Source organism: Coccidioides immitis, assembly GCF_000149335.2.
Source record: "Coccidioides immitis RS genomic scaffold supercont3.2, whole genome shotgun sequence".
NCBI classification, from domain to species: domain Eukaryota; kingdom Fungi; phylum Ascomycota; class Eurotiomycetes; order Onygenales; family Onygenaceae; genus Coccidioides; species Coccidioides immitis.
In genome coordinates this window covers 2,670,554-2,697,775 of record NW_004504309.1, presented here as the reverse complement: position 1 = coordinate 2,697,775, position 27,222 = coordinate 2,670,554, and the positions used below count along the sequence as shown (strand labels likewise).

Sequence of the window (27,222 nt, the reverse complement as noted above, 5' to 3'; positions counted from 1 at the left end):
AGATATCAGCTGTACAAGCATTATTCTTCACCTTATCAACAAACTGACAGAAAAAACAGAAAAAAATGAAAAAAAAGAAAAAAAAAAAAAAAATGAAATTCCATCCCCAGTAACAAACTCCAGTCATGCAAGCGCCAGTTGGAAACTGCATTAGAGTTCCTCATGAGGACATAATAACATGCACCAATGCCATATTGAGCACATGAAATGACAATTAGCACGAAAAGTCGACCTGCTTAAAAATAGCACTATGAATCCTCATGTGTTTGACAGCCATGGCTTTTAACAAATAATGGAGGATTAGGCTAAATGGAGGTAAACATCATCCAGGAGGACCACGCGTCACTGGAGTTTTGCGTCTACTGGTCGCTCTTGTTGCACGTGTATTTTGGCTGGGTTCAGGTGTATCAAAGGCCTGGTCATTCGCACCTAGACCAACATCTCTTTGTCTCGTGGCATGTCTGGATTTTATACGTGCAAGAGCATTATTGAGTAGGCCATCCGCATCATCATCCAACTCCATGGAAGCTGGTCGCTGACCGCCGGGGGTATTCGGAGATTCGCGGTTGATAACGTCATCCGTCCATTCTTGGGCAGGGAGTGGAGTTTTTCGCGACCTGGTTCTACTACCGATCCGACTTGAAGATTTGGCCTTCTGCACGTCTTTCCCTTTGGCAGCGGTCGGTCTCGACTTAGTGGGAACGTCGGTCTCTATATGCTCAGAGGCAGTCGCGGCCGCATCCCGATCACCTTCTTCTAGGGCCCAAATTTCTAGTGCCCTTGAAAGCAATGTCCCAGCAACTCCTGCACCAGCAGCTGCGTCACCTCCGCTCGTACCCAGCACACGAACAGCTTCATGAAGGGTGGTGACGGCCTCCATGGTTCTGCCCAATTCCAGCAAAACAAGTCCACGGGCTGTGTGCAAAGAACCAGTGAGACCTCTATCTTCATAGCCACCGACAGCAGCAGACCCAGCAGATAAAGTGGCGCCCACTCCACCTTTACCAGTATAGCCAGTTGTAGAACCACCGGCACCAATTCTAAGGCATTCGTCAAATTCTACCAGAGCTTCTTCAAAACTGCCTAACCTGCGTAATGCATGTCCCAAGTTAGCACGCGTTGCTAACCAGGCACCCGGGTCACATTGTAATGAAGCAGCTAAAGCCAATGTCCGCCGGAAGAACTCAATGGCTCCCTCTAGATTAGCTTGATGGTATAGAACAACTCCAACCTCATTAAGAACAAGAGGGTCTCCGCCAAGTGGCGGCTGCATGTTACCAGCGCCGAACGAAAAAGAGCCATTTCGCGAGGTAGCAGAGAGAGAGCCGGAGGACATGTTATAAGCCGCTGATAGGTATTCATGGGCGAGAGACATGTTGTTTAGGGCGAGATGTTGCATCCCAAGAAATAACTGAGGAAGATGGCTTCCTTGAAATAGCCTGGCGGCTGTGCTATACGCTGCTATCGCCTGGTCGTGTTCTCCCTCGGCAGCAAATGTGTGAGCGAATCCGATCCAAGCAGGCGCCGAATGCGGGTCTAATAGGGACGCTTTAGAAAAAAATCGTCTGGCTTCGGCAATTTTTGAGACGGATAAATAGTACACGCCAATGGCGAGGTATGTATACGACTCTTCCGGTGCGTTATCCGCCAGTGTGTGGGCTAGCAGAAAGAGTGAATTTGTTGCGCCGGTTTCATATAGACAAGCAAGGTGTAAAGGGTAGACAGATGGAGAATGACCGATGCTGCGACTCTGACTTCCCTGCGACGTTGCTGCGGACATGGAATCAGAGTCTAAGGAAGAGAGAATAGAAGAGGTTAGCTGGAGAGCCTCAGGGAATCGGCATTGAGTGTAGAGTGTTTCTGCGCGAGATAGAAGAAGATCAGGGTTTTCTGCGAGATTGTAGTGTGTGGATAAGGTTTCGGTAGCGTGAGAAATGGCAGAAGGGGACGAGTATTTGGATAACCGTGTCGTGTAGAGGAGCTTCACAAATTCAGCTGCTTCTTGGGAAATGGATGGATCGGAGGAAGGGTTCATAGAATCAAAGTCAAGCGACTCTAAAAACTCCAGCTCTTCAGCAGGGGACATCAAAGAGTTCTTCATTAGCTGCTCAAACGCTTCAAAGCACTGGATGTCAATTCGTACGGCATCCTTATAGCAATCTCGAGCTCGGTCAAATGCATTTTGACGAGCGTAACATAAGCCTCTCAAATAGCACATGGCAGCTTCGAATTTGATGTGGCTTGCATCTTCACGCTCTCTTTCCTCATTCCGTTCAATTCTATCCGATCTAGACGCTGTAGACTTTCCATTCCGGAGGGTAATGTGCGAACTTTCATTTCGGTGCTGCAGTTTTCGCCGGCTGTTACTAGCAGTCGAAATGAGATGTGCGGGGTTGTGTTCACCTAGCACCTGAAGTGCTTGGTCATATTTGTTTTGTTTTATGTAGCAATGGGCAGCGAGATATTTGCAAGAAGAACTCCGGAATATTAGATCCTTCCTGGTCAGAAGAGCTAATGCTCGGGTGTAATTATTGTTGGAAAAGTGGACTTGGGCCAGCCAAAAGGCATCATTATCACTATCTATCGCACGCGATTTGGCTCTGTTAGACCCGTAGCAAGACAAGAGAGATTTAGGATAGCCGGACTCACTTGTAAAAGCTAGCACTTTATCACCTATATATATGGCCGCATCGTGTTGTCCTCTGTTGAGGGCTTCCTGCCTCCAGTTACGGAGAAAGTCTTCCATAATGCCGTCGGGAGCGAAGCTAGGCGCTTTGGGTCGGGAAGAGGAGGATCATTGAGCTTGTTTATGCGACATCATGCATTCCAGAGGAAGCCCAACAATCCCTGAATCACTCGCACACAATCATAGCCGTGGTGAGACGATAAGCTACGTGCTCTTCGCTGCCCGCCGATGTTCTTTCTCCGTGCTCGAAGCGACGAGGTGAAGCCGCGCTGTTTGTTTTGTTTGCGGCGTTTGTCAAGTTTGTCCCGTTTAGTCGATAGTTCTGACTAATAACTAAGTTAGAATCAGTATTTTTGCACGTGATATGGAGTGGCGACCTGGGACCGGACGCGGAGACACCTGGGCGACTGACGACTTCAACTGCCACTGACCTTCGGAGTCTATCAACTATTACTTTGCTGTCAAGAGAGACAGAATCCCAACAATATTGTTAGTTAGCTCTAGTCACCACTCCCCGCAACCATGTCTGAACGTAAGGTTCTTGTAAGTAGACGACCCGTCACTCCCCTAAAAGCAGACATATGGCTAATATAAAATAGACGAAATACTACCCTCCCGACTTTGACCCGTCAGCCATTACGCGCACACCCAAGCATTTGCGCGCCACAGGTCCGAAGCTTCTCACAGTCCGATTAATGGCCCCGTTTAGTCTCAAATGCACCAACTGTGGAGAGTATATCTACAAAGGCCGGAAGTTCAACGCTCGAAAAGAGACCACCGATGAACGGTATCTGAATATTCCAATATATCGCTTCTATATAAGATGCACCCGATGCTCGAGCGAAATTACTTTTAAAACCGACCCCAAAAACATGGATTATACGTGTGAGAGAGGCGCAAAACGGAACTTCGAGCCCTGGAGAGATGCGGCTGCGAGCCAAGTCAATGAAACCGAAGAAGAGACACTCGATCGACTCGAGAGGGAAGAAAATGAGGCAGAGGAGAGAGCACAGAGAGATAAGATGATGGAACTCGAAGAAAAGATGTTGGACTCAAAACGAGAGATGGCCGTCGCTGATGCGTTGGATGAGATTCGAACGAGGAATGCCAGAATTGAGCGTGGAGAAAGGGGCGGGGAAGAAGCAGCCCTTCTACGAGCGAGACGGGAGGCAGAAGATGCGCAAGCAAAAGCCGATGCGGAGGATGCTGAAATCGCGCGAAGAGTCTTTATGACTAAAGATGGCGAGCGCGTGAAGCGATTAGTTGAAGAGAGCGACACAGGAGACTCGCCCGTACCGAATTCTGCAGAGATGCCGCCACCGTCATTTGCGAGGGTAAAAAAGCCTAAAAAGCCGTTCTCAGCCGGTCTGGGAATAAAAAAGAAAACTTCTTTAGTTTAAGTCCATGGCATATTTCCTCATTTTGCGGAAGGCGTTTTGCGGCACTCTCCTGGATATTCTGTAGTATCAATACCCCTTTTATATTTAATGTTCAAAAAGGGCAATAGTTGATGAAATGAAATTGTGAATTCAGAATTTAACATTAGGAATTTAGAATAATTCCATACATAATGAAATGAATAACCCAGCAAATCCTGACCAGTTTGACCAGTTCAACCAGTTGCCCGAAGGGACGATCATCCAGGGCATTTTCATATCCGACAACGCCATGCTAAAGTACACCTTTGGTCAACTTATCATGTCATGTCCATCAAACGTAGACCCTTAGAGCGCGAAATCATCAAACCACAACTGATAATACATTACGAAAAAAAAAAAAAATCAAAGAAGCTATAAACGCAAGAATAAAAAGAAAAGGAGAGACATGAAAACTTGACAGATTACATGTATGGCATCCACAGAGCCTCGCACTGTGCCAAACTCTGGGGGTTAACTGCCTTGGAAATAAGGTCGATAGCGGATTGGTTGGCAGGAAGGTTGCCCTCAGGAGGACTGGCCAAACTGATAGCTCGGTTGACAATGAAATCAATATTGCTCTGCACTAGGTCTTTCATTTGCGGTAGAACGCGTTGTTGAGCGGCGGCCCAGATTAGTAGTTCATCGCGAACGAAAATGCTCAGTTGCTGTTCTAACTCAAGCCGCGGTTCCGTGAGACATCTAGCAATCGCCATGATTGCGCACGCAAAGATTCCTTCCGTGGCCAATGGACCCATTAAGGTCTGGATGTTGGGCGTGAGTCTAAATGGAACGTGTTCGGGGTTGTAAAAAAGGGCTTTCGCGTTGTTCATGGCCGGGATTAGCTCCGAACTCCAGATATCGCCGGTACGTCTAGAGATATGAATCTTGCTTGGGTAGCGGTTCCCCATGTGCATGACATACGTCATGAAAGCGATTGCAGCATACTGATAGGAGAACTGTCGGCGGAAGAGCCAAAAATCTGCGTACTGGGGGTATGTTTGTCGAATAAAGTCTAGAAGAACCGTGTTGGGGACCCATTTCTGCTGAATGGCGGAGAAAATTTCTGTTCGTAGGATGACGGAGTGATCCGGAGCGCGCTGTTGAAAGTTAGTAAAGCTGGTAACTTCACGGATTCCATGCAAAGGTCGGCTCACATTTATCTTATTTTCTGCAAGTGCACGCATTTTCTCCATTGTATAGAGCATTGGCTCATCTTTGTTCATCCCGGTCTGGCGACAATGGTCCTCATAGATCCCTTGCAGGGAGATGTACGAAGAATCATCCTGGACAAGACGGATATGAGGCGCAAGCGGAACCATTAATGGAAGATGGAAATAGATATTCCGGCGACGGCTCTCCTTTCGTTTTCGAAGCACGCAGTTGAAGATTCGGAACAGTTGTAGCATTCTTTCTTCACGTCTGCAATGGCGAGCAGCTGGGTGCTGAACTGCAAACGCGTGAAGGCTGCCGTCGTGGCCACGTATTTTTAGTCTTCGGTGGCATACTCCGATTCCCCGTACCAGATCCACATTGGGCAAGAAGCGATCGATTCTCACAAAATCCTGATTTTTATCCTTGTGTTCCAAATATTGGCCAGGAACTTCGACTTCATCGAACTTTTGAAATTTGAACTCGCTAAGATGCGGTGAGTACGCTTCGAGGAAGTGGAAGTGAGGGCGACGGTCGAGCTTTTCCTCAAATTTGTCGCGCCATCTTCGAAGCTTATGGATATACTCATACATAGTCGGCTTCTTAATAACGAAATCTGCCTCGAATGATTTTCGAATATGAGCAGGGAGAATAGTTTCCGCAAATCGTGTAATATTGGCTTCAGTAGAATGTGGAAGCTTGAAGTCCTGCGCATACGAAGAGGGCATGCGACCAACGTAGGCAAGGCCATCATTAAGCAACGCCACGATGAGACGATAAGCATCCTCGTCTGGCGGACATTTGAAGTTTTTGTGGATTTGATCAACCATTGTCTCCATCGACAATGCCAGCAAGGGGAAAGCCGTCTTAAGTCCCGCCATGATGTCTTCCGCATATTCCCAGGGTTGCTTCTCTTTTTGAGCGACATCAGGTGTGCTACTCATCTGGGGAGCGCTTGGATTTGCTTGTGGCGGCCTAGGAGATCCAACGCCAGCTGAAGGATTTGTGGCCGCGTCCGACATCTGAGAACCGGGTTTGTTTTCAGTCTTAATTTGCGGCGACCTCTGCTGCTGTTTCAGCCGGTTGATTTTCTCCTGCTTCTGATCCTGACTCTTCTTGATTCCTAGTAGGTCTTCACGGCAAGTTCGAAGTAGGAAAAATAGGGACTGAGGGTACAACTTAGCGATCTTCCCTAGCACCGCTTTACATAGCCGGGCTTCGCGATGAGAAAGGCTGGTGAGTAGCTGTGGGATAAACGTAATCCAGTACCACACAGGAGTATCACCCTTGAAATTTTCAAACGCAGTCGCAATTTTCCCCTCGTCGTTATCCTGACTTAGCAGCCACAAAATGCGGCTGAGGAGCTTCCTCGATTTATGGCTTTTATAAAGTCCCGCGGCTTCTAGGTAACAACTCATCGCATTGCTTCCCAGCTCCATATCCGAAGGGTCGGCTTTGAAGCGCTGATCGCTATATTGACCCCATTCAGCCCACGCCTTAGGAAGTCGCAAATCGTAATATAGAGCAACGCCGAATGCATCGTTCGCCTCGTTTACATGACTCAGTTTAGCCAGAAACATGCCTTTCAATGTAAAGAATTCCGCCTTTTGCTGAGCCCCGAAATAGTTAAGGTTCGTATTGTTAATGACATCCAGACCGCTATTAAGTTCCTTAGGGTTCTGGTAATGACACTTAGCTTGCTCCCTCAATTTCAAAAAGGCCTCCTGAATCTCAATATTTGGGAGGGTGTAAATCCGGCTGAGTTGGTTAATACACACTTCAGGCATCTGATGTTTTCGGGCGACGTGAGCAAAGCGATTAATGATCCAGGCGGTCTCATGATAGCCCCTATAGGCGTAGGAGTTGCTCGCAACATTGTTGGTCTGGGGTGGAAGGAGGCTAAGGTATGTTTGATTTATTAGCTGGAAGATATGTTGTCGCCAGGTGACAAGATCCTGCCAAGCATTGATATCATCCCAGACATTCGGGAGTCGATCGCGCCAAGTTCCGAGCAGAAGCTTAAGTTCGGCGGATTTCGTATCCAGGTTCCTCTCGTTCGTCTGATTAAGGCTCGAACAGATGACACTCGCATCGTGCAGCTCCACAAGCTGTTGGAATATCTGCAGGATAGGAATATGGGCGTTTGTGATACGTTTGGGAAGTTGGTGCCATTTGCGAATAGATAATTGAATCGCCTCGTCGCATGTATTGTGGAATTCTTGAGGATTTTCCTGCTTTGCGTGAAATTTCAGGAGCGACATAAAAGCCTGGAAAAAGGTGCGACGTGGTGTTGGCGCATCGGATACACCCTTTATCAGGGTTTCAATTTGTTCGCGGTTCGCGTCACCTTGCCAGCTGTCAAGGCTTCTCCAAATGGATTCGAGCAGCAGGTCATTGAAATTCTCATGCTTTGCAAAGTCTCCCAGTATCTCCCACTGCTGTAGTTTCTGGGCGCAGATCACCCAGTGATCCTCCCAGAGATAATACTCTCCCTGTGAGAATGGCACTGCACCAGTTCGCGCCTTAATTTGGGCAGATTCATAGAGCTGCTGTGCCTTGTCCCACATTCCCTGTTGTTCATAAGAAAGTGCGGAGTTCGTCTCAACAAATTTGCACCGTCTCCTCCAGGTACCATAAAACATATCATCCTCCTGAAGCCCCGAGTAAATTTCAACAAGAGCATCAAGATTGCTTTCACGGGCAGTGGGGGTGTCGATTATTGGGCTGATTGCTGACTGCTCAAGAGCAACAGCAGCTGTATACCATGCATCATATGTCCTGCTGAGGAATTTGAGCACATGCGGAGGGATTTTGAAGCGTGGTTTGGCCCTTATAACACCTTCAAGCAAAGCCTGAACAACATTTGGACGATCATCAAGCTGTCGCTGATGATATTCCTTCGTAAGAAGTGTCACAATCCCTTTCTCGAGATCGATTCGCTCCTCCCGTGATAATGCAGACCAACAGATCGTAAACAAAGTGACCCAAACTTTGTAGGCAACCTTTGGATTGGCGTGCTGTAACTGGGACAATGGCTCAAGGATGTCACGAGCTTTGACATCAGCAATATCCAAATAGAAAGTTCGATGTTCGGAGATTAAGGACTCCAAATTGTTATCCACTACAACGTTGGCTTTCGATGGGTCTTTCTCGCAGTGGCCGAATAAAAAGGAAGCGGGTGGTAAGGTGAAATCTTCCGGATGTAATTTCGCCGGAGTAGTCATGTCAATCGAGCCCATAACTAGTTGTGAGGCCTGAGTCAGCCAAAACGAATCAGCAAGAGTATCCCAGTTTTGCGATGTAAGAACGTAACTGAGCCGTCGGCTAGCGGACCGGGTCAAGCTTCGATCGAAAATAGTCATGAAGCGAGAACGCATCTCAACATCTTGTGCCCTGGTGCCAATGAGGAACGCGTGTTCCAATCGAACCGTAAGTTCTGTTCGGGTGATCTTAGGATCTTCATAAATGCGAATCACCAGCTCTAGGAACTTTTTCGACATGGTTTGATCTGGCCTTGCTTCAAATAGCAACATTTTATGTAGCACTGCAGTCTTCTCTTTCAAGGTTGGCCAGGATTCGGTAGAGTGGAAGATCCAGGACTCAACCATCCCCAACACTTTGGAGCATAACCGGATATTATGTGACCTTTCGACAAGTTGAGCTAAGACACTGAGGAACGGCCGCCTTTGTTCGCCTAAATGTGACATACGGACGGCAATCAAGTCGATGGTTTTAAGAATCAAACCGACACCAAGTTCAAACTCTTGCTGGTCAGGAGCCGTTTGTTCCTGACTCCCATTCCTAGTAGCAGCTGAGCCATGATTGCTTGCATAAACAGCAACATGGTCTTTTGCAAGTTTCTGAGAAAGGACCTTCATAACATGTGGAATATGCTGATCCATCTCTGCAGGTCGGCTCTTGGAGAGTGTCCAAAGGATGTTGATGGCTGAGATATAATTATTTGCCGAGAGGGATTCCGTTGCAATGGTGGACAAATAGGTGGCAAACTCGGTCGGAGCATCATCAACATCCATGGCTTCGTCGTCGGCTGGTTGCTCTTGGGGTAAAGAGTCCAAAACTCGCTTGACTGGTGGAGGAAGTTTAGGCGAAATATCCATTTCATCCTCAATCCCGTGTAAACAATCCTGAATTTCCGGGTTATCCATACGTAACGACTTCTCGAACAGAATCTGTACCGCTGACACCCGACTAGCAACCCACTCGTCTGGTTTAGCAGCGAGTAGAACCCTTAGGACTTGGAGTGCATTGACCATTCCTGTTATATGTTTCTCGTCTGGCTTCTCCGCCACCTTCTCCCCGGAAAGAATCGGCTCGGTCACCTTCTGGTAGAGATCTATGTCAAGATCAGTCCAGAATTCGGTTGAAAGTAGGTCCCGCAACAGCTGCACAGCCCGTTTAATCATGTCCCCATACAGAACAAACGGTTGCACCTTTACCGAATTTCGTTCACGCAACTTTGACGCGGGGACAGGAAAACGCTCCGGGAGCCCGCAAATGAAAGTTACGAGATATTTGATAAGAGCCGTTCTCAAATCGAGGGGAATCATATAATCAGGTCGTTCTCGCATGGCCAGCGGTCCAGGAGGTCCGGGTGGGGACGCCCGAGTCTCTTCCAATTTTCGTTTTCTTGGATTAGGAGAACCAGACACCTGATCTGTAACACGTCGTTTTTCCCAGGTCCATATCAACCCGATCAAGTTGAGGGCAAGCTTTTTGCTTTCATTGGAGGGATTCGGCGGGCCAGCGATCTTGACCAAAGATGGAACAATGAGGGGGACGAAGTATTCGCGGGACTCGTAAAATAGGTCTGGCTGGCGGACAAGAAATTGGAGAATGCTCATAACTTGCTGGAGATTCGCAGTCTCTTCAGCAAGGATACGGCGCGGCCACCTTGCCCAGAGTGGATACCTTGCATCTCCAGCGGAACTGATTCGTTTTGGAAGAACGGGTGCCAGGATTTCTAGTGCTTGTGTCACGAGTGCCTTCCCTTCATTTTGGTGGGCTCTCAGTAACGCAACGTATATCTGGACGACAATTTTCGAAGGCGTTTCGTAGTGAGCGATGAAGTAGCTGATTAGAACGTAAGCACCGTATTTGTTGATAATATCTTCCAAACGAATATAACTCCAGGCAAATTTGATGATATCCTTGCGGGATTCTTGAACCGTGATATGATGGTACTTAATAAGAAGAGCGGACAGTTGGAGCAATGCCATCCGTGAATGGTCAACACCTGCTTGGCCGGACTCATCACTGATGTCCCCTAACTGTGGCTTCCAGAGACGGTTATGAATCAACTCTGTCATGTTCTTATCCATTAACTTAGGGCCGGTGTTAGTGCTTCCCCATGTCCTTTGGACATCCATTGCGAGAATAGGATTGACCAAGTTGCGGAACGCATAGGTTTTCAGCTTTTGCGATGAGTTTCTCTGGCCGTACAAATCCAGACACCGCATTATTATTGATTTTCGATAATCAATCGAATCGCTCGAGATGATATGTTCATAGAGGAACTTAGGCATAGCAAGAGTAGATTTTAGTTCTCCCGCAGAGAGCTTGTCGATGAGGTCAAAAAGGAAATCAAGGTCGTAAAGGTTCTGTGAGAGATAAACTGTGAAAATCTCCAACAGTTGGTCATCCGCTTGCTCGACTCTTAAGCGTTCATTCACTGGTAACTTGTCACCTCTAAGCTTACTCTCAAGGTCTCTGCCAGCATTCAAAAGGTGTCTTTTTAAGTCAGGGGTGGTGTTCAGCCATCCTCTAGTTGATTCGTGGCTGCATATGGAATGAACCGCATAGATACCATTAATAGCAGCGGTGTTTCGAGCAGGAGACTCAGTATGGCCAAAGGCAATCGTCATGAACGTATTCGCATCCGCCACCACAACAGATCTCAGGGGTAAGCTTTCTGGCTCAGCCAGTATCTGGCCGAAGAACCGGCCGAATCGCTCATCATGGAAGCGAACCTGAAAAAATGCCCAACTCTCTTTAGGGTATCTATTCAAGTACTTAATCAGCGGCTTTCTGAAAGGGCTATTCGCAGTCCTCCGGAGCTTGTCTTCCAGCCAAAGGACCCTGGTCACCAAATTCTCCATGAAGGATGTAGCCGCAGGTGGAAGCAGATGGAAGATATTGAATATAGCAGCCACAATCTTCATTGGGTGACTTTGCTCAATTAAGCCAAACGATACTTTTTCGAGCACCGCATCATCTGCGATGACCTTCATGTGTTCCATTAACCGTGCGCCAATTTCAATTTTGAAATAATTGGTGAGGAGAGTAAGCAGCCGTGCTAAACCATCCAGTCCGGCCACGCTCAGTCGCTTCGGATCTTGAAGGTTCATCAATATGGGACGCAATCCATTCTGCAGTAAATCCTTCCCCAACTTATTTGTTTGGGTTAGCACATCCCGCAAGCCAGAGTTAGCAGCCTCGATAATTTCCGTAGATTTTGAGTAAAGAGACTTAAAGAACACTGCAATTATACGAGCACGACTAGAATTCTGTGGCCCACTAGCGAAGTCGGGGAAACTCATGGCCATAGATAGCAAATGGAGGCAGGATACACGGAGATTGACTATTTGCTCTGCGGTCTTGATCTCATGAGGCTTCGAAGCAAGCGACTCGTCGTCAACATCGGCCAGTGCTAGAGATTCCATCAAGAGTCGGTTGAGCTGGTCATTGAACGTCACAATATCTCGATGTAGGCCAAGACAAAACGTGATCGCTTCAATGAACCCTATCTGGGTAGGGAACGGAAGAGCTCGCAATGGCTTATTGAATATCGGTAGGAGAAGGCGATCCTTTACTGGATACAATAACTCGTGAACTTCAGCACCCACTGTACGACCAATAGTTTTGAAAGCGTTCCGTGCGGCCTCACGGACGTGCTTATTCATGTGAGATAACTCGTGAACAAGGAATCCACAAAGGCCAAAAAGTCTGCTTTTATCATTTTTCAATTCGTCCTTCGTTAAACCTTTCGTGCATCTGTGAAGGACCAAATCAAGCGCCTCCTGGGCTCGAGTCCGAGTGCTCGCCGGAAAATCTGATGGAGTATCCTTGATAACATACATCAAAGCACGAACAAATTCAGCTTGCCGCTCAACTAGCCATTGATCACCGAGGTCGAGATCGGTGACGAAGAGATGAATTCCAAGACTTCCACCTGCTTTCATAAACCACTCTTCGTCGTGACAAGCATGGCAGAATGATCGAGCGAGGTGCGGAAAAAATGGAAGTTTGCCAATCTTTGCAGGCGATCCAAAAATGATTACGGCGGTATCACGCACTGTGAACATAGCTTGTTTAGCAGCATCACGAACCGCGGGATTGTCAGATGAGTAGCATTCAACCACAGAATCGGCGAGTACTCTCGTATCCAAATATAAAGGTCCCTCTCCCATGCTCACGTTAAACGGTCGGCGCGAATGTCGTGCTTGTGTTAGAGCACGCCCAACTTCAATAATCGTGAAATGGCGACAGACATCGGCAAGAAACTGGGATGCACTTTGTTTCAACTCTGGAATAGTTGTGGCGTACATGCATGCCTTGAGAAGCTTCTTTAAAGTTTCCTCTTGGACTAACTTCTTAGGAATCGAATATTGACGTTCAGGTTTCTCCAGTATGTCAATCCCGGCAGCAAATTTGGCGTCGATAATATCATTGGCTTGAAGTCGCAGATAGGCGGCAAAGTCCTCTGGCAGGTTCTCAAATCCAATGTATAGCTTGAGTTGGGAACTAAGCATTCGGTACGCTTGCTGCTTGTAGAAACTATCAGATGCTTTCGCAGCAGGACTTCTGGGTACCTTGAGCAACTTTCCCAGAGCGAGATCAATGCCGATATCTAAAGGAAACGCCCTATCCTTGGTTGACCCAATAAGCTTAATGTCCATGCTGGGTGTGTCGTCGGCGTACTGTTGGAAGGTAAGGTCCGGAGGGTGGTTTAGAAACTTCCGGTTCCTCCCGCCCAGCTTTCCCAGGATTCTCATGGTAGTATGTGCATGGAAATGGCTGTATGGATTTGGCCGAAGGTGATCCCAGAGTGCAGTCATAAGTTCATCCATGATCGGAGCCATTATGGGATCGAGATAGTCTGCTGTAAGATTATCGACGCAAAGCTCTAAGGTTCTAAGACCTTGTCCAACAAGATCCGAACCTGCACGAAGGGCAACAACTAGCGGTCGCATAAGATGACTGAGGTGCGGAAGCAAGTGGCTGAGACGAGCTGGGACTGTCAACGTAAGCTCCACATATAAGTCTCGTTCCTGAATCTTCCTAGCACCGAGTAGCAAGTTGTTGAATGTTTCGAGTAGCATTTCAAGAAGAGGTAAAAGTTCCTTGTAGAGCAGCTCAAACCGTCCACCACCGATACTGCGAAACAGCGATCGAAGGAGAAGGAAATAATTCATTGGCTCTTCAGCAGTGACAGAAAGCTCTATGCACTTGGTCACAATCTTGGTGACATGGGGATGCAAGACCTGCTCGTTTTGTGCAGAGAATAGGGTGACGGCCATGAAAGATAATTTAAACATTCGTAGGAGGATTCTCGACTTTTTCATATCGGCAGAACCAACTTCATGGATGCGGCTCATCAAGTACTGCAATGCCATCCCTGCAAAAGCTGGAGAGGTAGCCTCACTAGCAAGGAAAAACTGCGGCAGATGAAGAAGTGCGCTGTGCTCGAACATCAAATCGTGCAAATAGGGTATTTCGCTATGGAAAACCTCGTGGAAGGTAGCAGGGTCAACACAATGGAAAACCGTCCCGAAGCTTTCTAGAAGTTCTTTCTCCTCCTTGCTCATTTGCTGCATGTATTGGCTTGTAATAAATTCCAGTGGTGATGAATACTGCAATTCGGGTTCCGGTTCGTCAACTCCATAATATCTGAACACAGCGGCCCCTTCATGAAACAGCTTCTTGATAACCCGAACCTCTTCAGCGTTGTATCCATAAGATATCTCCGTCCAGTTAACGAGGACGTTAGACGGGTCAACTTTTACGTTGTCTGGGTTGCAAGTCCTAAGTTGATAAAATAGATTTTTGAGCCCATTCACCAGGGTCCTGAAAAGAAACTTGTTATCAGATACCGGGTCCGCATTCCTATCTCGAGGATTGGATGTTTTGATGGGTGTAGCAGTGAAGATGTCGATTTCATCCCAGTCCGGCGGATGTTGATCTCCTAGATAATTTTCTATTCCGTCTGGATTTTCCTTCGCTTGCTTCGATGCTTTAATCGCGTTCTTAAACTCACGGTTCATAGCAGCGAACTTGTCACCAATGGCGTCGAGGATCGCTATTAAAAAGTATCGGGCCTCTCGCTTATCTTCTAATCTCGCTATCCTTTCCGCCATGTTCAACAAGAGTTTTGCACTCATTGCCTGAAAACTAGTGCCCGGGATATCATCATGCAGATTCTTCGTGTAAACTGCAAGGGTTCGACGAATTTGATCACGGTTAAGCGATTCCCTGACGTGATGAATTAGATCTGCGAGCATACTGTATGCCAGAGGTCGCTGAGCTTCATAAACCGTAAGGCCATCACCGATCAAAGTTCTCTCATCAAGGAGCTCATCCAATTTCATTAAGAAGATCTTGCGATAATTAAAATTAATGATGTGCCGAATAGCAACGAGCAACTCCTTTCGAGCACTTGATTTCTCTCTGGGACAATCTTGAAGCAGTCTTACTACCACGCCCGGCAAAGATGGGAGGAAGTCTTGCAAATGACTGGAGTATTGCCGAAGTAAATAAGCTAAAAAGCTCATTGTTTTGACCTGGGCGGTAATAAATTCTCCGAAAGCCGCTCGGTTTTTAATCTCTTTGCAAATGCCAGTGAATATTCTTCCTTGCGCGGCAGCTTCGACATGTGCTTTCTCCTGTGGCTTCGCTTGGAGCAGCAAAATGCCTTTTATGAGAGGAACAAACACCTTAACATGCTGAGGAGCCAAGGCACGGTGTACTTGGAATATAGAGACCACGATGATCGGACATTCGGAAAGAACTTTAAAGGATTGCATGCCTCTCAATAGCTGCTGGTTTCCTTGTTGATCAGGAGCAAGGTCCGAAACAGATGTAGCGGGTGAGCTGGGTCTGGGCGATTGGAAATTCTGAGGACCACCGGGCGTTGAGGGAAGCATGCCTGGCGTTGAACCCTGAACAGGGGTATCAAAGGTATCCTTCACGACCTGCGACATGCCTTCAAACATATCCCGTATAAGTTCAAGGAATGGTTGCACTCTGCTCTGCGTTGCGCCAACCTGCCGTCGCTCAAGGTCCATAATTGTTTTCATGCACAGAACCGCGTTTTCCTCATTTTCAACTCTAACGAGCTCCATCAAGAGGTCCACCATATCTCCCGCATAGGGCTGGACATCCGGAAGGTCCAACGGCAGCCGATGTATGATTTCCAGAATACAATTCCGGAGTTTCTAAGAAGTGGGAAAGCATTAGAGCCTGAAACTCCCCAACCCGGATTCTCAACAATCGGCTTACCTGTTCCCACGACATACTGACAAACACGGGCTCGCCCTTCAATATCTTCTTGAAAACCGGCCATAGCTTTGTGAGGAAGGTGGCATAGCTTGGCGGAGAACATAGTTGCTCTAACGAGTCGCGCAGTTCAACTGCTACATTGGTTTTGAATTTGGATTCTAGAGGCCGGACGGAGCAGGAGTCAGCATCTTGGCGCGGTAGATTCAAGCAAGGGCAAAAAAAGGAAAAAGAAAAAGAAAAAAAAGGAAAAGAAAAAGGAAGTTCACCACCGAGCTCACATACCTATAGCAGGGTCCGCAAGCTTCGCGGCATAAATGTCGATATTACGCTCCATTTCTGCGGTTCGGCGAAGAAACGATTTTATCGCATGCCCGCCGTTTTGGATCAACCAATTTTATTGCCGGGCCCTTAGGCCGGCTTGTTGGGAGGAGGCCAGGGACGATCTTAAGCTGGCCGTCACTTCGCATCAAAGTGATGGTATCGGTCTGAGGTCGGCGGATAGAGGGCAAGAGATAATAAGTTTGACGCGTGATGGAGGGAAAGAAAGGGTTTGGTAAGGTACGTGATATTTGTCAATGCATGGAAGAGTCTTAAATTTAGCTGGTGGGTGGAGAGTCCTCTCTAGTGTTGAATGCCGCCCTCTCGAACGCGGCGGAGGAGAACCTTTTGGGGGGAGAGAGGCCTTTGGAGGAGCTGGGGAATCGATGAGACCCTGTAAAATTCCCTAGTCCTAAATAGGAATGGCGTACTTCCACTAGGGTCGGAATGGGAAAATTATTCGCCGAATGCCGCGCTAAAACTCAACCGCGCGTTTAACTGTCATGCGTCCACATCCAAAGTCTGGACGTAATCACTCCGGAGTAGGACGGATGATGGTGGCCGTGATCCTTTACCTGAAAGCCGCTGAGAAATTGCAACATCAATCCATTTGCAGAAGGTATCTGTAAATAAAATCAAATGGGTCCTAAAACTGACCCAAACCAAGGAACAATGGCAACGCCGTCCACACCAATTTTTCCCTAACCTGACGCAATCTAGAACGGTCCAAGCAGTCCTATTTCCATAGTCATGGTGGGCAGAAGAAAATAAAATTAAGGAATCAAAAAGAAGTCCCATGTACACAAGAAACCAGGGATTATTAAACTGAACGGCACGCAAAAGCAGGAAGGGGGAAAAAAAAAAAAAAAGGAAAAAAGAGAAAAGAGAGAAAAGAAATGAAAGGCAGGTAGCCGGTGCATGGGGAAATGGGGAAATGGGGTAAAACAAATCACAAGGGTCGTTGCAGCTTGCTCATGCCAAATGTCATCATTGTACAGGTCAGCAAAGGGTTTTCAGTGTCATCAAAGAACAGTGGTATCAAATCGTTCGCATGACGTTGCTGGTGGAGTTACTACGGGTAACTGCTGAGACCGACGAAGGCCCGCTGCCGCTCCCAACAGACCTTCGTCGTTCGCCACGTCTTCTGTGTCCAGTGCTGGTTCCAACCCGTCGACCCCGAGAATCATCGAACGATCCACGCCGGCGCCTCTGAATCAAACGTATGTAAACGTTAGAATCATAGCGGCTAAAGACATCAATAACGCGCTCTTTCAAACGATAATAGAGGTATTCAAGCGGAGATTGGGAAAGAGAGATACGGCTGGGAATGTATCAACCAACGTGTGAGCCACTAACCGAATGCTGTCCCTCTCGCTCTGGCAACCGGTGCTGGTTGGAGTCCTTAGTCGTTTCTGCCTCATCTTGCAATTTCAACGCATTAAGTCGCTGCCGATTATCCTGAGCGATCAGTTCCGGGTCTTCTGGATGACTAGGAAGTTTTGCGAATGGCTTATTCGAACGCAAAGTAGCGTGGTCTTTGTTCTTTTGAGCCTTCACTAACTCTTCCAGCTTTTCCCATTTCGCCTTTCTACTCTGCTCACGGGCTGGTGCGCTCTCTTGAAGTTCACGGTATTCGTGGGAGCAGTCATCGAAAAGCTGCGGATTAATTTCCATGAACATTTTCATCGCAGTGTAGACCATACTATGAATAGTCCTATGACTTGTGAGTGTGTTACGAAGCAAAAGAACAGAGCTGGGGATCAAACCTGTTCCAGTGGCCTTGCGAATTTTCATAGAGTGACGGGAACATGATCGGAAGTATCGTTTCCACGTTATCGCCAACGAGGTTACAGAAGTATTCGTTATTCCAGAAGTAGAGAGCTCGTTCAGCAACCTGGAAAGTCAGCAAGAGAAAACAGAGCATGGTGGCTACGTCCATACCTGGAAGTGCGGACTAGAAACCGATTTCGCCAACTGATGGAAAAGAGGCTCCTGAACCTTGGCAAATTCTCTCGGATCCATCACCTCAAATATGTCCTCGACTTCATTAAGGAACATAACTTCCTTGGTACTGTTGGTCTTTGGCCAGAAACGGAGAAGTCCCAAAACAACCTATTCGGATAGTTAGACCGGAAAACAAAATCTCGAGAAGGATAGTCACCTCTTCGGTCAAAGTCGAGTCTTTCTCAAGGAATTGAACGATGCAATAGGCTAACTGAGGATGGTACATGCTCAAACTCTTGACTTTATGAAGCGGGATTAAAGCCCGTGTAAGAAAAGTCTTGTGCTCCGGTTTGAGTGGAAGAGCAAATCCATTAATAATGGATCCCAGAATTTCCAAAAGCTCTGCGATGCCATTAAAACGCTCGGTCTCATACATAAACTGAAAGAACACGTTCCCGATAGACTTGCGAATGTATGAGCGAAGATTCAAAAACTTTCCATAAATACGGTGTAAGGTGGTTTTAAGGAAATCGCGTTCCCGAGGATCTTCCGAGTCGAATAATTCAAGGAGCTAGAGCCATGTTAGAATCATCTCCAAGTTTTCTTAGACAGCATATCACGCGGGTTAATACCCACCTGTAAAACAAAATGCTGGTCAATATAAGCTTTAGCAACGTTCGTGTTAAAATCTTGGCTCTCAATAAATCTTAGGAAAAATTCGTAGACAACTTGAATATGCGGCCAGGCAACTTCTAGAACTGGTTCATCTTCTTCGGGATCGAAAGTATCCCCCTGGGGGTTCACTGGGGGAGGAATTGGTCGAAATAGGTTCTTGGCAAACATTTCTACGACTTTTGGGTACATAGGATCGGTGATAACAGAGCGGTTGTTTGCAACATAATCGAGCAGCTCATGCAAAGCAAGTCGTTTGATTTCTTTTGATTTCATGTCACCGGTGGGATCATTGAAGTCAAATATAATGTTGCATTGCTCGATCTTTTGCATGAAGAGGTCTTGACGACGGTTCGGTGGCACTTCATGAAATCCAGGCAACTTTTCTAGGTCCCTCTGACGCTGGTCTGAAATATCAAAGCGGGAAGAATGTTGTCGTTTTGGAGTTCGAATCCCCTCAGGGACGTCCCTGGGAGTCGTGTGCAGTCGATCGAAGGCATGCGATTTCTGGCCAATCTTTGGGGGTTGAAGGTCCCCGGGCATTGTTTCGGCAGCTCCAGGAGGTGGGATATGCTGTGACGACGGATCCATTGTCAGCTTCGAAAAAGCCTCCAAAAGCTCCTCTGGTGGAGATATTTCGAAAGCAGTCAAGATGCAGATTTTGAAACAAGAGAATGGGTTGACAGACAAAAAATGATGAACAGAGAAAATATCGAGACGAGAAAAGAGAAGAGTTAAGACGGATAGACACATGCTATCAGTGATCAACTGGAGATTAAAGAAACATAAGACGAGAGAGAGAGCGTGTGTATAGGACATAAAGATAGCAGAGGAAGAGGCAAGGATGAAACTTAGCGGAGGTGCAAAGATCCACTTGAGACGGATAGGCACGTGAGAATTGTCATAGAAAGTGAAGCAAAAGTGAAGCGATGAAAGCTCACTTTAGGCCGATAAATCAAAGATATTGCGAGGTGGATAATCAACCATCACATGAGGCTAGCGGGCGGATCTATGGAGGAATCCAGGAGGAGAAAAGATATCAAACAAAGGAGTGTAAAGGAGGAAACGGAGGAAATCTGAAGGACGGGATTGACTTGGTATAGCCCATTGCTAGAGAAGATGAGGTGGGTGCCATGTCAAGGGAATTAACGGGCGGAGCGATAAGACAATTTCCACCCAATTATATCCTTAGTTCACACAAATGGACACCCTGTGGACAACGGACGGTGAAGAACAAAGAGAAGGAGACTATAAAGGTGGGGTATGGCTAGAATTCCGCCTTGAAAACACTTTGGGGAATGGTTGAGGAATGTATCTCAGGGCCAAAGGAGAAGACTGGACATGGGCATTATCTAAGGGGTCTGAAGCGCGAACAGTGAAAGAGTGGAAGGGCGGTGTTTTCAACGGCACAGTTTGGACATACCGGAGCGCTGGGGCTGATGATCACGCTTGGGGCAATTTGTTGGACTTGTCGAGAAGGAGTCCCTGGTCCATTTGCCGACATTTGGCCGGGGTGCATTCCGGCGTGGGGTTGCTGAGGAGGGTAATGCTGGGGAGCGGGCACGGGATTCGGCACAACGTGTGCGTTATGGTGAATGGTCATCTGGGGGTGTCCTGCATTGTCGGTGGGCGCGGTAGCCTTTCCCTTTGTCTCATTTAACGCGGTGGTAGATGAGTTCGGGGTGCCATGGCCCGAGTTTGTGGGTGATGGGCCTTGGCCGGAAGGCGTGGACGCGGGAGCTGTGGCAGGTGTGGAAGAGGATGAGGAGTCTTTCTTCTTCGAGGACTTGTTCGAGTCCTTCGCGCGCGAAAGCTGCTCATGCTATTACTGTTATTCAAGTCCATCCCTAATGCTCCGGAAACAATGCCTGGTGGATAGGGCCCGTGAGCCGGGGTCCGGGGAATCGGCATACCACTCTCTGCCTGAAGCCCTTCATTTTGACTAGCAGTCCTCTGTCCACATGTAAGGTATGTAACAGACGATGTACCTATCCGCCACAATATCTCTGATGCCCGGAGAGGAGGGGGGGGGACGGCGAGTCGGCTTCACGGGCGCACAGAGCACTGACGGGGTACTCTGTTTACGAGGGTGAACCTGTTCCAACGACGCTGAGACTCTGGTTATAACAAAGAATCCCAAAAAAAAAAAAAAAAAAATTCATAGAAGCAGTCGAGACAACCACGTAAACATAGGCTCGAGCGGAATTGTTTGAATAGCAGAGAGGTGGAGCGTGAAAGGAAGTAGACGGTGTTTGTGGAATCGAGGTGTGAAGTCACCGGCCACTCGGGCAGCAGAACGACAACCACATATGTAGAGACGAACGGTAAACAGTCGACGGCAGGGCTCGAGCGGAACAACAAAACATACCTCGACTAGACTGTGAGAATGGCAATTGAGACGTATAACTTTCGCCGGGTGTTTTCCTTTTCACACGAGCTACTTCACACTAGAGTGGTGCGCTGGGAGACGGAGACAGGAGGCGGGGAGGCTCCAACCCAGCCAAAAGCGGTGGAGGAGGACGTGGAGCAGCAATATTAAAATAAATTACCACAGTCGACCCGAGGATCCGTGTCACCGAGCACAGGAATGCAAAGAACAGTTATCAGCAGAGCACCACAAATATTGAATCTCAAGTTGTCGAAGGCAGAAGTGCAGAGCTTGGAATTTGCAGCTCGCGGGTTCCATAATATCCGTCTGACGGCTGATGCACACCAGAAGGGGGAGCTTTGGTTAGACGGAGGTCGAACTCACTAATATAACTTTAGGTTAGTGTTTGATGTTTCATTATCTAATCAGGTTGTTGGTTTGTTAGTTAACTAACTAGCGCGCCAGGTAAAGTTAAGTTACCTTCCTGGCTTTTCTGTATTTTCTGGCAACTCTTATCCCGACACTCAACCCAAGCGAGCACAGATGCGCTGGACGCAGGGTGGCGATCTCGAAGTTCAGCACCTGTGAATATAACCTATGGTGTATATGGAGTACCAGTCAATTAGTCAATTATTAACTAGTTATTGGTGAATACCATACACCAGCAAAATAAAACAAAAATAACTACCACATATAAATCTGGTTCCCACCCGCTCTTGAGGCCCCCTGGACAAGCTGTTCAACATTCTTCTTATTTCGTTACTTTGAAGTGACCTATTCCATTCTTCTCAGTATTCCTAAACTGCAGGAATCATGGCCACCTGGAAAGGTTCAACCACATCGCCGTGGTACACTATACCCGCTCGAGAAATCGTCAGTGTGGAACATCCATGCGTGGTGAAAAACGTTGATCGGGCCATTGGAACTCTTCAACGCGGCCCTGGGATAGCAGAGGTAACCTCATGGCCTCACAGATTTGGCAGGAACGTGTACTTATCTCTTGGATCTTCCAGATCCTGGACCCAACACGACCCCATGCTGCTGCGACCTTATCCCTGAATCCAGACGATGGCATGAGCAGACCGCTATTTTCAACATCCAAACCCGCCAATAATATGCTGCTCAGGGTCTCAGTTCCAAAAAGAACTGGGCGCAAACGGAAACGTGGATCTCAGGATCCATATGTTGACGATGCTCGTTCTACCTCGACCCTTTCGTCGTCGGATTCAGGGAGCTTAGATGCTAAGCAATTACTACGTCGTCTGAGGGATAACGCCGGCCGTTATGACGTTGAGGTCGTTGGCCGAATTGACAGGATGCATGTTTTCAGGGGTAGAGTGCTCTGGTCGGCAGATATGGGCGTGGACGCTGATGTCGATGACCCAGGTGTCCCGGATTTCGTATATTCTACCACAGCAAGCCCGTTTATGACCAAATTTCGTGAGAATATCTTGCCATTTGAATGTTAGTAGGCCCATTCCTCGTCCTCTCCCGCGATGCCCCGCTGATGCTAGTCCCAGATGAAAAACTGAAGGAATTCGACCTTGACATGAGCAAAGGCGCTACATCAAACGTTGATATAGTTCCGCCACCATCCTTCAGCCTGGTTGAGATGCCGTTCAAGTATACGTATGCAACCATAACAAGACACTTGGCTTACGATCATCGAGCTGACACATGCACACAGTTACCGCCAAAACCCTTCTGTAAAACAAGCATTGAATCCCTCTGGGGAAACAATGACTATTAATACCCAACAAATAACCAAAGTTTTTACTCATCTTGTGCCATGCGATGTACCCTCTGTTCCTACAGAATCGAACGACAAACTGCCGCCTATCGACACATTGGACGCGGCGCTGAAGAAGACAATTGGTATCCTCCAAAAGCTCTTCGACGACAGGCCAGCCTGGACTCGTCGCGGTCTTCGCAACCATCTCACCACCAACGACCAAAAGTACACCCTCCGCACGGCCGTTCCCTACGTAGGGTATATATTTCGCTCCGGGCCATGGCGGGATGCCATCCTCAAATTCGGCTATGACCCCCGTACTACGCCAGACTCACGAATCTACCAAACACTAATGTTCCGCATCCCTCCCAGCACGGAAGAAACCGAAATTGACCCATCCCTCACAAGCAACATGGCATCGACCAGCACAACCACCCCACTCTCTGGCCGACGCTACACAGCTCCTCGCCCTTCCCAGGTCCTGGGCGATGCAAACGTCGGAAATACATCGCACGTATTCACCGGCCACCCGCCGCTTGCGCGCGACGGCAAAACGTGGATGATATGCGACATCCACGATGCCACCGTCACCCAGCGACTGTCGCCTCTCAATCCCGACGCTCCACCCCCTCAGCCGGTCTGCGACATCTATTCCGCAGGTTGGTACGGGAACGTGCTGTTAGCCACGGCGCGCGCCATCATGCGTGCCAAGATCCAGCATATGCTCGAACATAAGGCCGCTTATCCGGACGACACCGAGTTCCTGCCCTTGTTCAATTTTCCTACGCATGTAGAGACCGAAGATGACATCTCGAGGGTGGCCGTCGATTCGAGTGAGGTGGGAGGTAAGTGTGTACAGTTGGCGAGTGAAATTCGTGGGACGCTAAGAAGTGCTCCCGGGCGAAGAAATGCAAATCGTGGTGAAGGGACCAGGGATACAGAGGTAGGTAAAAGCGGCCGGAAGAGGGTGAGATGGGAGGACGAGGAAGAGGAGGAAGAAGGTGAAGAGGGAGAGGAAGCAGAAGAAGTCAGGCAGCTCGAGGAGGAAGAAGAGCGAGAAGACGAGGGCGAGGAGGACGATGAATCCGAGGCAATAGGAGAATAATGAGATTGGATGATACTTTCAGACCCAAGTTCTATGCCTAAGTTTACGAATCATTTGATTCATGTAGCTATCACAATCGTATTATATGTTATTCAGCTGCATAAAAGACAAACAACACGGAAATGCTGTACACCTACATGTAAAAAATGGACGAAAGGAAACCTGCAAATACCAAGCACCATTTAAACGAGTAAACGGCAGAATTCGAAATGAAGGCAGAATCTCACTAAGCACCAACTGTCGAACACCATGATAGACAACGCAGATTATTCGCAAAATATCCCTTCACATGAGTAGCGGAAATTGAAAAGCAAGCCATAAAGTCAGACCGTTCAAAAGACATAAGCCATCAGCATCGTATTCCCATGTTGCTCATTACTCTCCATCACTAGGGACTGGGGCATTGCCGTTCATCAACAAATCTGTTCATGCTTGACATACGATAACCATAAACCATACAGCAAGTTAGAGAGCCAAAGAGAGAAAGCAGTGAAACAGGTTAAGTAGTAACAGAACACGCTAGGCAGAAGTTTGGGGGCTTAGGTAGCAGGGACATAGAACTGGGTCAATCGGACTGTTCGGGCGAAAAAGCTTAGCACGTATAAGAGTGTTTGATATCGCGTAGTTATTGAGCTAAAGGAAAGCACTAGGGATATTCAAGGTCATATCAACCCAGGAATCATCAGCCACCGTAGGTATACAATGCAGGATATATCCGCAAGGCAACTTGATGTGTAAAAATGTGGAGAGATTTAAGAAGCGCTGGGAACTTCGGTGGTGCCAGAGTCATTAAGTTGACTATCATTTTTAGCGGCGCTTTCTGTAGCGTTAGCTATCTCAGCCTTTGCGGCTGATGGAGTCGATTCCTCAACGCAGTGTTCCGCCTCATCATCAGAAGTAGCAGCAGCGGTGTTCTTTTTAAAGGAGGAGATGACCGCCTGTTTTAGTAGAAGCTGTTCCGAAGTTTGGCTTATTTTGTGGGCCACAGGAATCTCAGGAACAGAGGATGATGGGTGCCTTAACGAAGTCTCGGATTCATCATCCTCACCGACTTGCACCACTATAACTGCAGAAGAATCCTCGCCCTCTGGGATGAATTCTTTAGGGTCTAACTCGCCAAGGGGAGAGCGAGGCCTGTCTGTCATTTCCACTATCTCAGATGTAGGGGCGACCCGAGATTCGGTTCCAGCAGAGGAAGTTTCGGGAGTGAAGTCAGGCGGCGGAATGTTTTCCTTTCCCCGACCATATTTTTCTGCTTTATGCTCGTCGTCACTGATATCAAGTACGCAAGTTGAATGCTCCATCAAATTCGCCATTTCATCTTGCTCGCTATCCACATAGATCTCAAAACCCCAGGCCTTCCGGCGGCTCTCACCGCCATTGGGCGTAACTTTTCCATCTGGGTTAAAGGATGACAGGCTGAATGTCCCATTGAGAGCATCTGAAATAGAGAAAGGAGCACGGGAGGCCTGGCGCTGTAGACGTGATGGCGGGTCAACTCGACGCAAGCCAGAACTTCGACGAGCAAACGCTTTTGGCACTCTCGACCTCGCAGAGCAACCAGCAGCAGCTCTGAGAGGCGTTGGTCGAGGAGCTGACGTAGTTAGAGCACGAGGTAAGATTTGCGTGCTAACGAGTGACTTGTCTGGAATATCCAGATCGACAGAGGTCGTCACAGTGTGAAATCTGCTTTTTGGCGTCAGCGTGTCACTGTCTATTTGATCTTTTGATTTCTTGGTCGGAGATTCCCCAGACAACGGGTCGAGGTTCTCGGAATCAGAAAGATTGGCAGCATCGAAACAGCGTTTGAGGGAAGACGCATGCGTTCCTAAAGTTGGGTGTCTGCGTGAGCATTCCCGACAATCTAGATCGATTTGTCAAACATACCATTCTGGCGGTTTTTGGTGCTCTCGACGGCCCGAAGGCGGCTTTCGCCCAAAACAGCGAATGGTTGCCTTGGGACCGGAGACATAGTTTGGATTCTTGCCGTCATGCCTGACGATGGGGTTCTAAACAAGATAGACGAGAGGGCGTTAGCTTGACAGTTGACTGGTCCCCCACCCCCGCTTTGCAGGCGGGAGATCTGAGGGATGGCTGAGGAAAGGCAAATGCTCTGTTCAGTCGACTACAGACGGTAACCCTTGGCAACGAGAGACTGATGAATAGAACGCGCATTACCTTGAGCAGTGAACTGATCTGACACAGGAAACACGCAGTGAGAGCAAGCAATTGCAATTCTCCCCAGGCGCAGAATCTGTGAATCCAACGCAATCGCGGAGGAAAGGGAGCTGAAGATATTGCAAACCTGAAAAGCAGAGGGGTTGCCGGTTCCTACGCGTCACGGACGAGAAACCCCCAAGACGCGTCGACGGTTAACCGTTTGGTCTGGGCCAAGCCACAATTGCAGAGCGCAAACGTCAATCCGAATCAACTAGCACCAGAGACGGAACAAAGAACGAACAGACGATGGACGACGGGAACGAAAAGCTCGCACGCCGCAGGAAGAAGTGAGCGGAATCGCTGGGGAGTTGCAGGCCGGAGGGGCAGATTCGGGGGTGAGGGGGGCGACGAGCAGGCACGACGCGCGAGTTTTGGGGGAAAGGGAGGTGGACTCGCGCTGAACGCAGGGAGCCGGACCGCCGACCTTCCAGGCTGCCCAGGCTCGATGTTCCATAACCAACCCTCGCGATGGAGTCGTCAACTTAATCTAAAATTGAAGATAGGACCAATCACCGGCAAGAGGACAGGGTTGGCCAGATTCAGATTGACGTGCAAGAGCCACTAGTTCTTCTCCTGTGCTCGACACGTCCAGTTTCAGCCAGCGAACGACGAATCATGTTACAGAGGACGCCGTACTCCGTCCAGCTAAAAAGGACATGACAGCTGGGCTGCTGAGAATTGAATGCATATCCCGGTCACTCGTCTCGCCCGGCCTCAGCAATAGTTCTCTCAAGTCTCCTCCGTACACTTCTATGCGCGCGCATCGATCGCTGGCGAATTGCCGACGGAAAGGTTTGTACCCAGGTCGGGAGTTCAAACCCGCTCCGCCGCCGTTTCGCATCCTCCTCGCTAGTTAATCGGTCGTTTCATCGATTTTTCGAGACCTGCGTAGGACAGTGGTGCTTCACTACGGAGTCGTGTAATGCCGAGTGTTCCCGTTAGGCGCTGTCGAGGGGTATCTTTCCTCCATACGGCCAAGGCTCCCTTCGTGTCGTCCACCCCTGGATCCCCTGCTGGCGACCTTGGGTAATGTAACTAAATAAATGCCCCTTTGATGAGACGGTAAGAGGCTTGCACGGTCAATGTTTATGGAAA

At 48.2% G+C, this 27,222-nt stretch overlaps 6 protein-coding genes across 6 annotated transcripts; 2 read left to right on the top strand and 4 right to left on the bottom strand.

The window, feature by feature from the left end:
* Nucleotides 1–322: 322 nt before the first annotated feature.
* On the bottom strand, nt 323–2,746 carry CIMG_06467 (cell division cycle protein; the record flags this gene model as incomplete). Its single annotated transcript, XM_001242570.2, has 1 exon — nt 323–2,746. One exon carries the CDS (start codon nt 2,744–2,746, stop codon nt 323–325), a length of 2,424 nt encoding a protein of 807 aa, XP_001242571.2.
* A 374-nt stretch (nt 2,747–3,120) lies between these two features.
* On the top strand, nt 3,121–5,179 carry CIMG_06466 (mRNA splicing protein Yju2). The gene is made up of 2 exons (XM_001242569.2): nt 3,121–3,229; nt 3,286–5,179. The coding sequence occupies exons 1-2, from the start codon at nt 3,209–3,211 to the stop codon at nt 4,084–4,086; spliced, it is 822 nt and encodes a 273-aa protein (XP_001242570.1). The 5' UTR covers nt 3,121–3,208; the 3' UTR covers nt 4,087–5,179.
* CIMG_06465 (histone acetylase complex subunit) lies at nt 3,353–16,134 on the bottom strand. Its single transcript, XM_001242568.2, has 4 exons — nt 16,051–16,134; nt 15,769–15,926; nt 5,259–15,704; nt 3,353–5,201 (listed from the first exon to the last, which is right to left on the bottom strand). The coding sequence occupies exons 1-4, from the start codon at nt 16,100–16,102 to the stop codon at nt 4,527–4,529; spliced, it is 11,331 nt and encodes a 3,776-aa protein (XP_001242569.2). The 5' UTR covers nt 16,103–16,134; the 3' UTR covers nt 3,353–4,526.
* Nucleotides 16,135–16,673: 539 nt separating this feature from the next.
* On the bottom strand, nt 16,674–21,398 carry CIMG_06464 (protein phosphatase regulatory subunit). Its single transcript, XM_001242567.2, has 8 exons — nt 21,071–21,398; nt 20,616–20,797; nt 20,126–20,524; nt 18,667–19,275; nt 18,248–18,601; nt 18,028–18,198; nt 17,853–17,980; nt 16,674–17,800 (listed from the first exon to the last, which is right to left on the bottom strand). The coding sequence occupies exons 2-8, from the start codon at nt 20,637–20,639 to the stop codon at nt 17,419–17,421; spliced, it is 2,067 nt and encodes a 688-aa protein (XP_001242568.1). The 5' UTR covers nt 20,640–20,797; nt 21,071–21,398; the 3' UTR covers nt 16,674–17,418.
* Nucleotides 21,399–21,883: 485 nt separating this feature from the next.
* CIMG_06463 (RNA polymerase III transcription factor subunit) lies at nt 21,884–24,013 on the top strand (the record flags this gene model as incomplete). Its single annotated transcript, XM_001242566.2, has 4 exons — nt 21,884–22,024; nt 22,084–22,534; nt 22,591–22,699; nt 22,758–24,013. The coding sequence occupies 4 exons, from the start codon at nt 21,884–21,886 to the stop codon at nt 23,905–23,907; spliced, it is 1,851 nt and encodes a 616-aa protein (XP_001242567.1). The 3' UTR covers nt 23,908–24,013.
* CIMG_06462 (uncharacterized protein) lies at nt 23,945–26,368 on the bottom strand. Its single transcript, XM_001242565.2, has 3 exons — nt 26,086–26,368; nt 25,795–25,916; nt 23,945–25,735 (listed from the first exon to the last, which is right to left on the bottom strand). The coding sequence occupies exons 2-3, from the start codon at nt 25,898–25,900 to the stop codon at nt 24,660–24,662; spliced, it is 1,182 nt and encodes a 393-aa protein (XP_001242566.1). The 5' UTR covers nt 25,901–25,916; nt 26,086–26,368; the 3' UTR covers nt 23,945–24,659.
* Nucleotides 26,369–27,222: the final 854 nt, after the last annotated feature.

What these genes read in the sequence shown, in the direction of transcription:
- CIMG_06466 (XM_001242569.2), top strand. Translation starts at nt 3,209, where the DNA reads ATGTCTGAACGTAAGGTTCTT. An exon ending in TGTCTGAACGTAAGGTTCTT is followed by an intron (nt 3,230 to 3,285) that starts GTAAGTAGACGA and finishes AATATAAAATAG; the next exon opens with ACGAAATACTACCCTCCCGA.
- CIMG_06465 (XM_001242568.2), bottom strand. Translation starts at nt 16,102, where the DNA reads ATGGAGCGTAATATCGACATTTATGCCGCGAAGCTTGCGGACCCTGCT. An exon ending in GCTTGCGGACCCTGCTATAG is followed by an intron (nt 15,927 to 16,050) that starts GTATGTGAGCTC and finishes TCCGGCCTCTAG; the next exon opens with AATCCAAATTCAAAACCAAT. An exon ending in TTGCAGAAAATAAGATAAAT is followed by an intron (nt 5,202 to 5,258) that starts GTGAGCCGACCT and finishes AACTTTCAACAG; the next exon opens with CGCGCTCCGGATCACTCCGT.
- CIMG_06464 (XM_001242567.2), bottom strand. Translation starts at nt 20,639, where the DNA reads ATGAAGGGCTTCAGGCAGAGAGTG. An exon ending in AGGGCTTCAGGCAGAGAGTG is followed by an intron (nt 20,525 to 20,615) that starts GTATGCCGATTC and finishes TAACAGTAATAG; the next exon opens with CATGAGCAGCTTTCGCGCGC. An exon ending in ACTCGACTTTGACCGAAGAG is followed by an intron (nt 18,199 to 18,247) that starts GTGACTATCCTT and finishes CTATCCGAATAG; the next exon opens with GTTGTTTTGGGACTTCTCCG.
- CIMG_06462 (XM_001242565.2), bottom strand. Translation starts at nt 25,900, where the DNA reads ATGACGGCAAGAATCCAAACTATGTCTCCGGTCCCAAGGCAACCATTC. An exon ending in CACCAAAAACCGCCAGAATG is followed by an intron (nt 25,736 to 25,794) that starts GTATGTTTGACA and finishes ACCCAACTTTAG; the next exon opens with GAACGCATGCGTCTTCCCTC.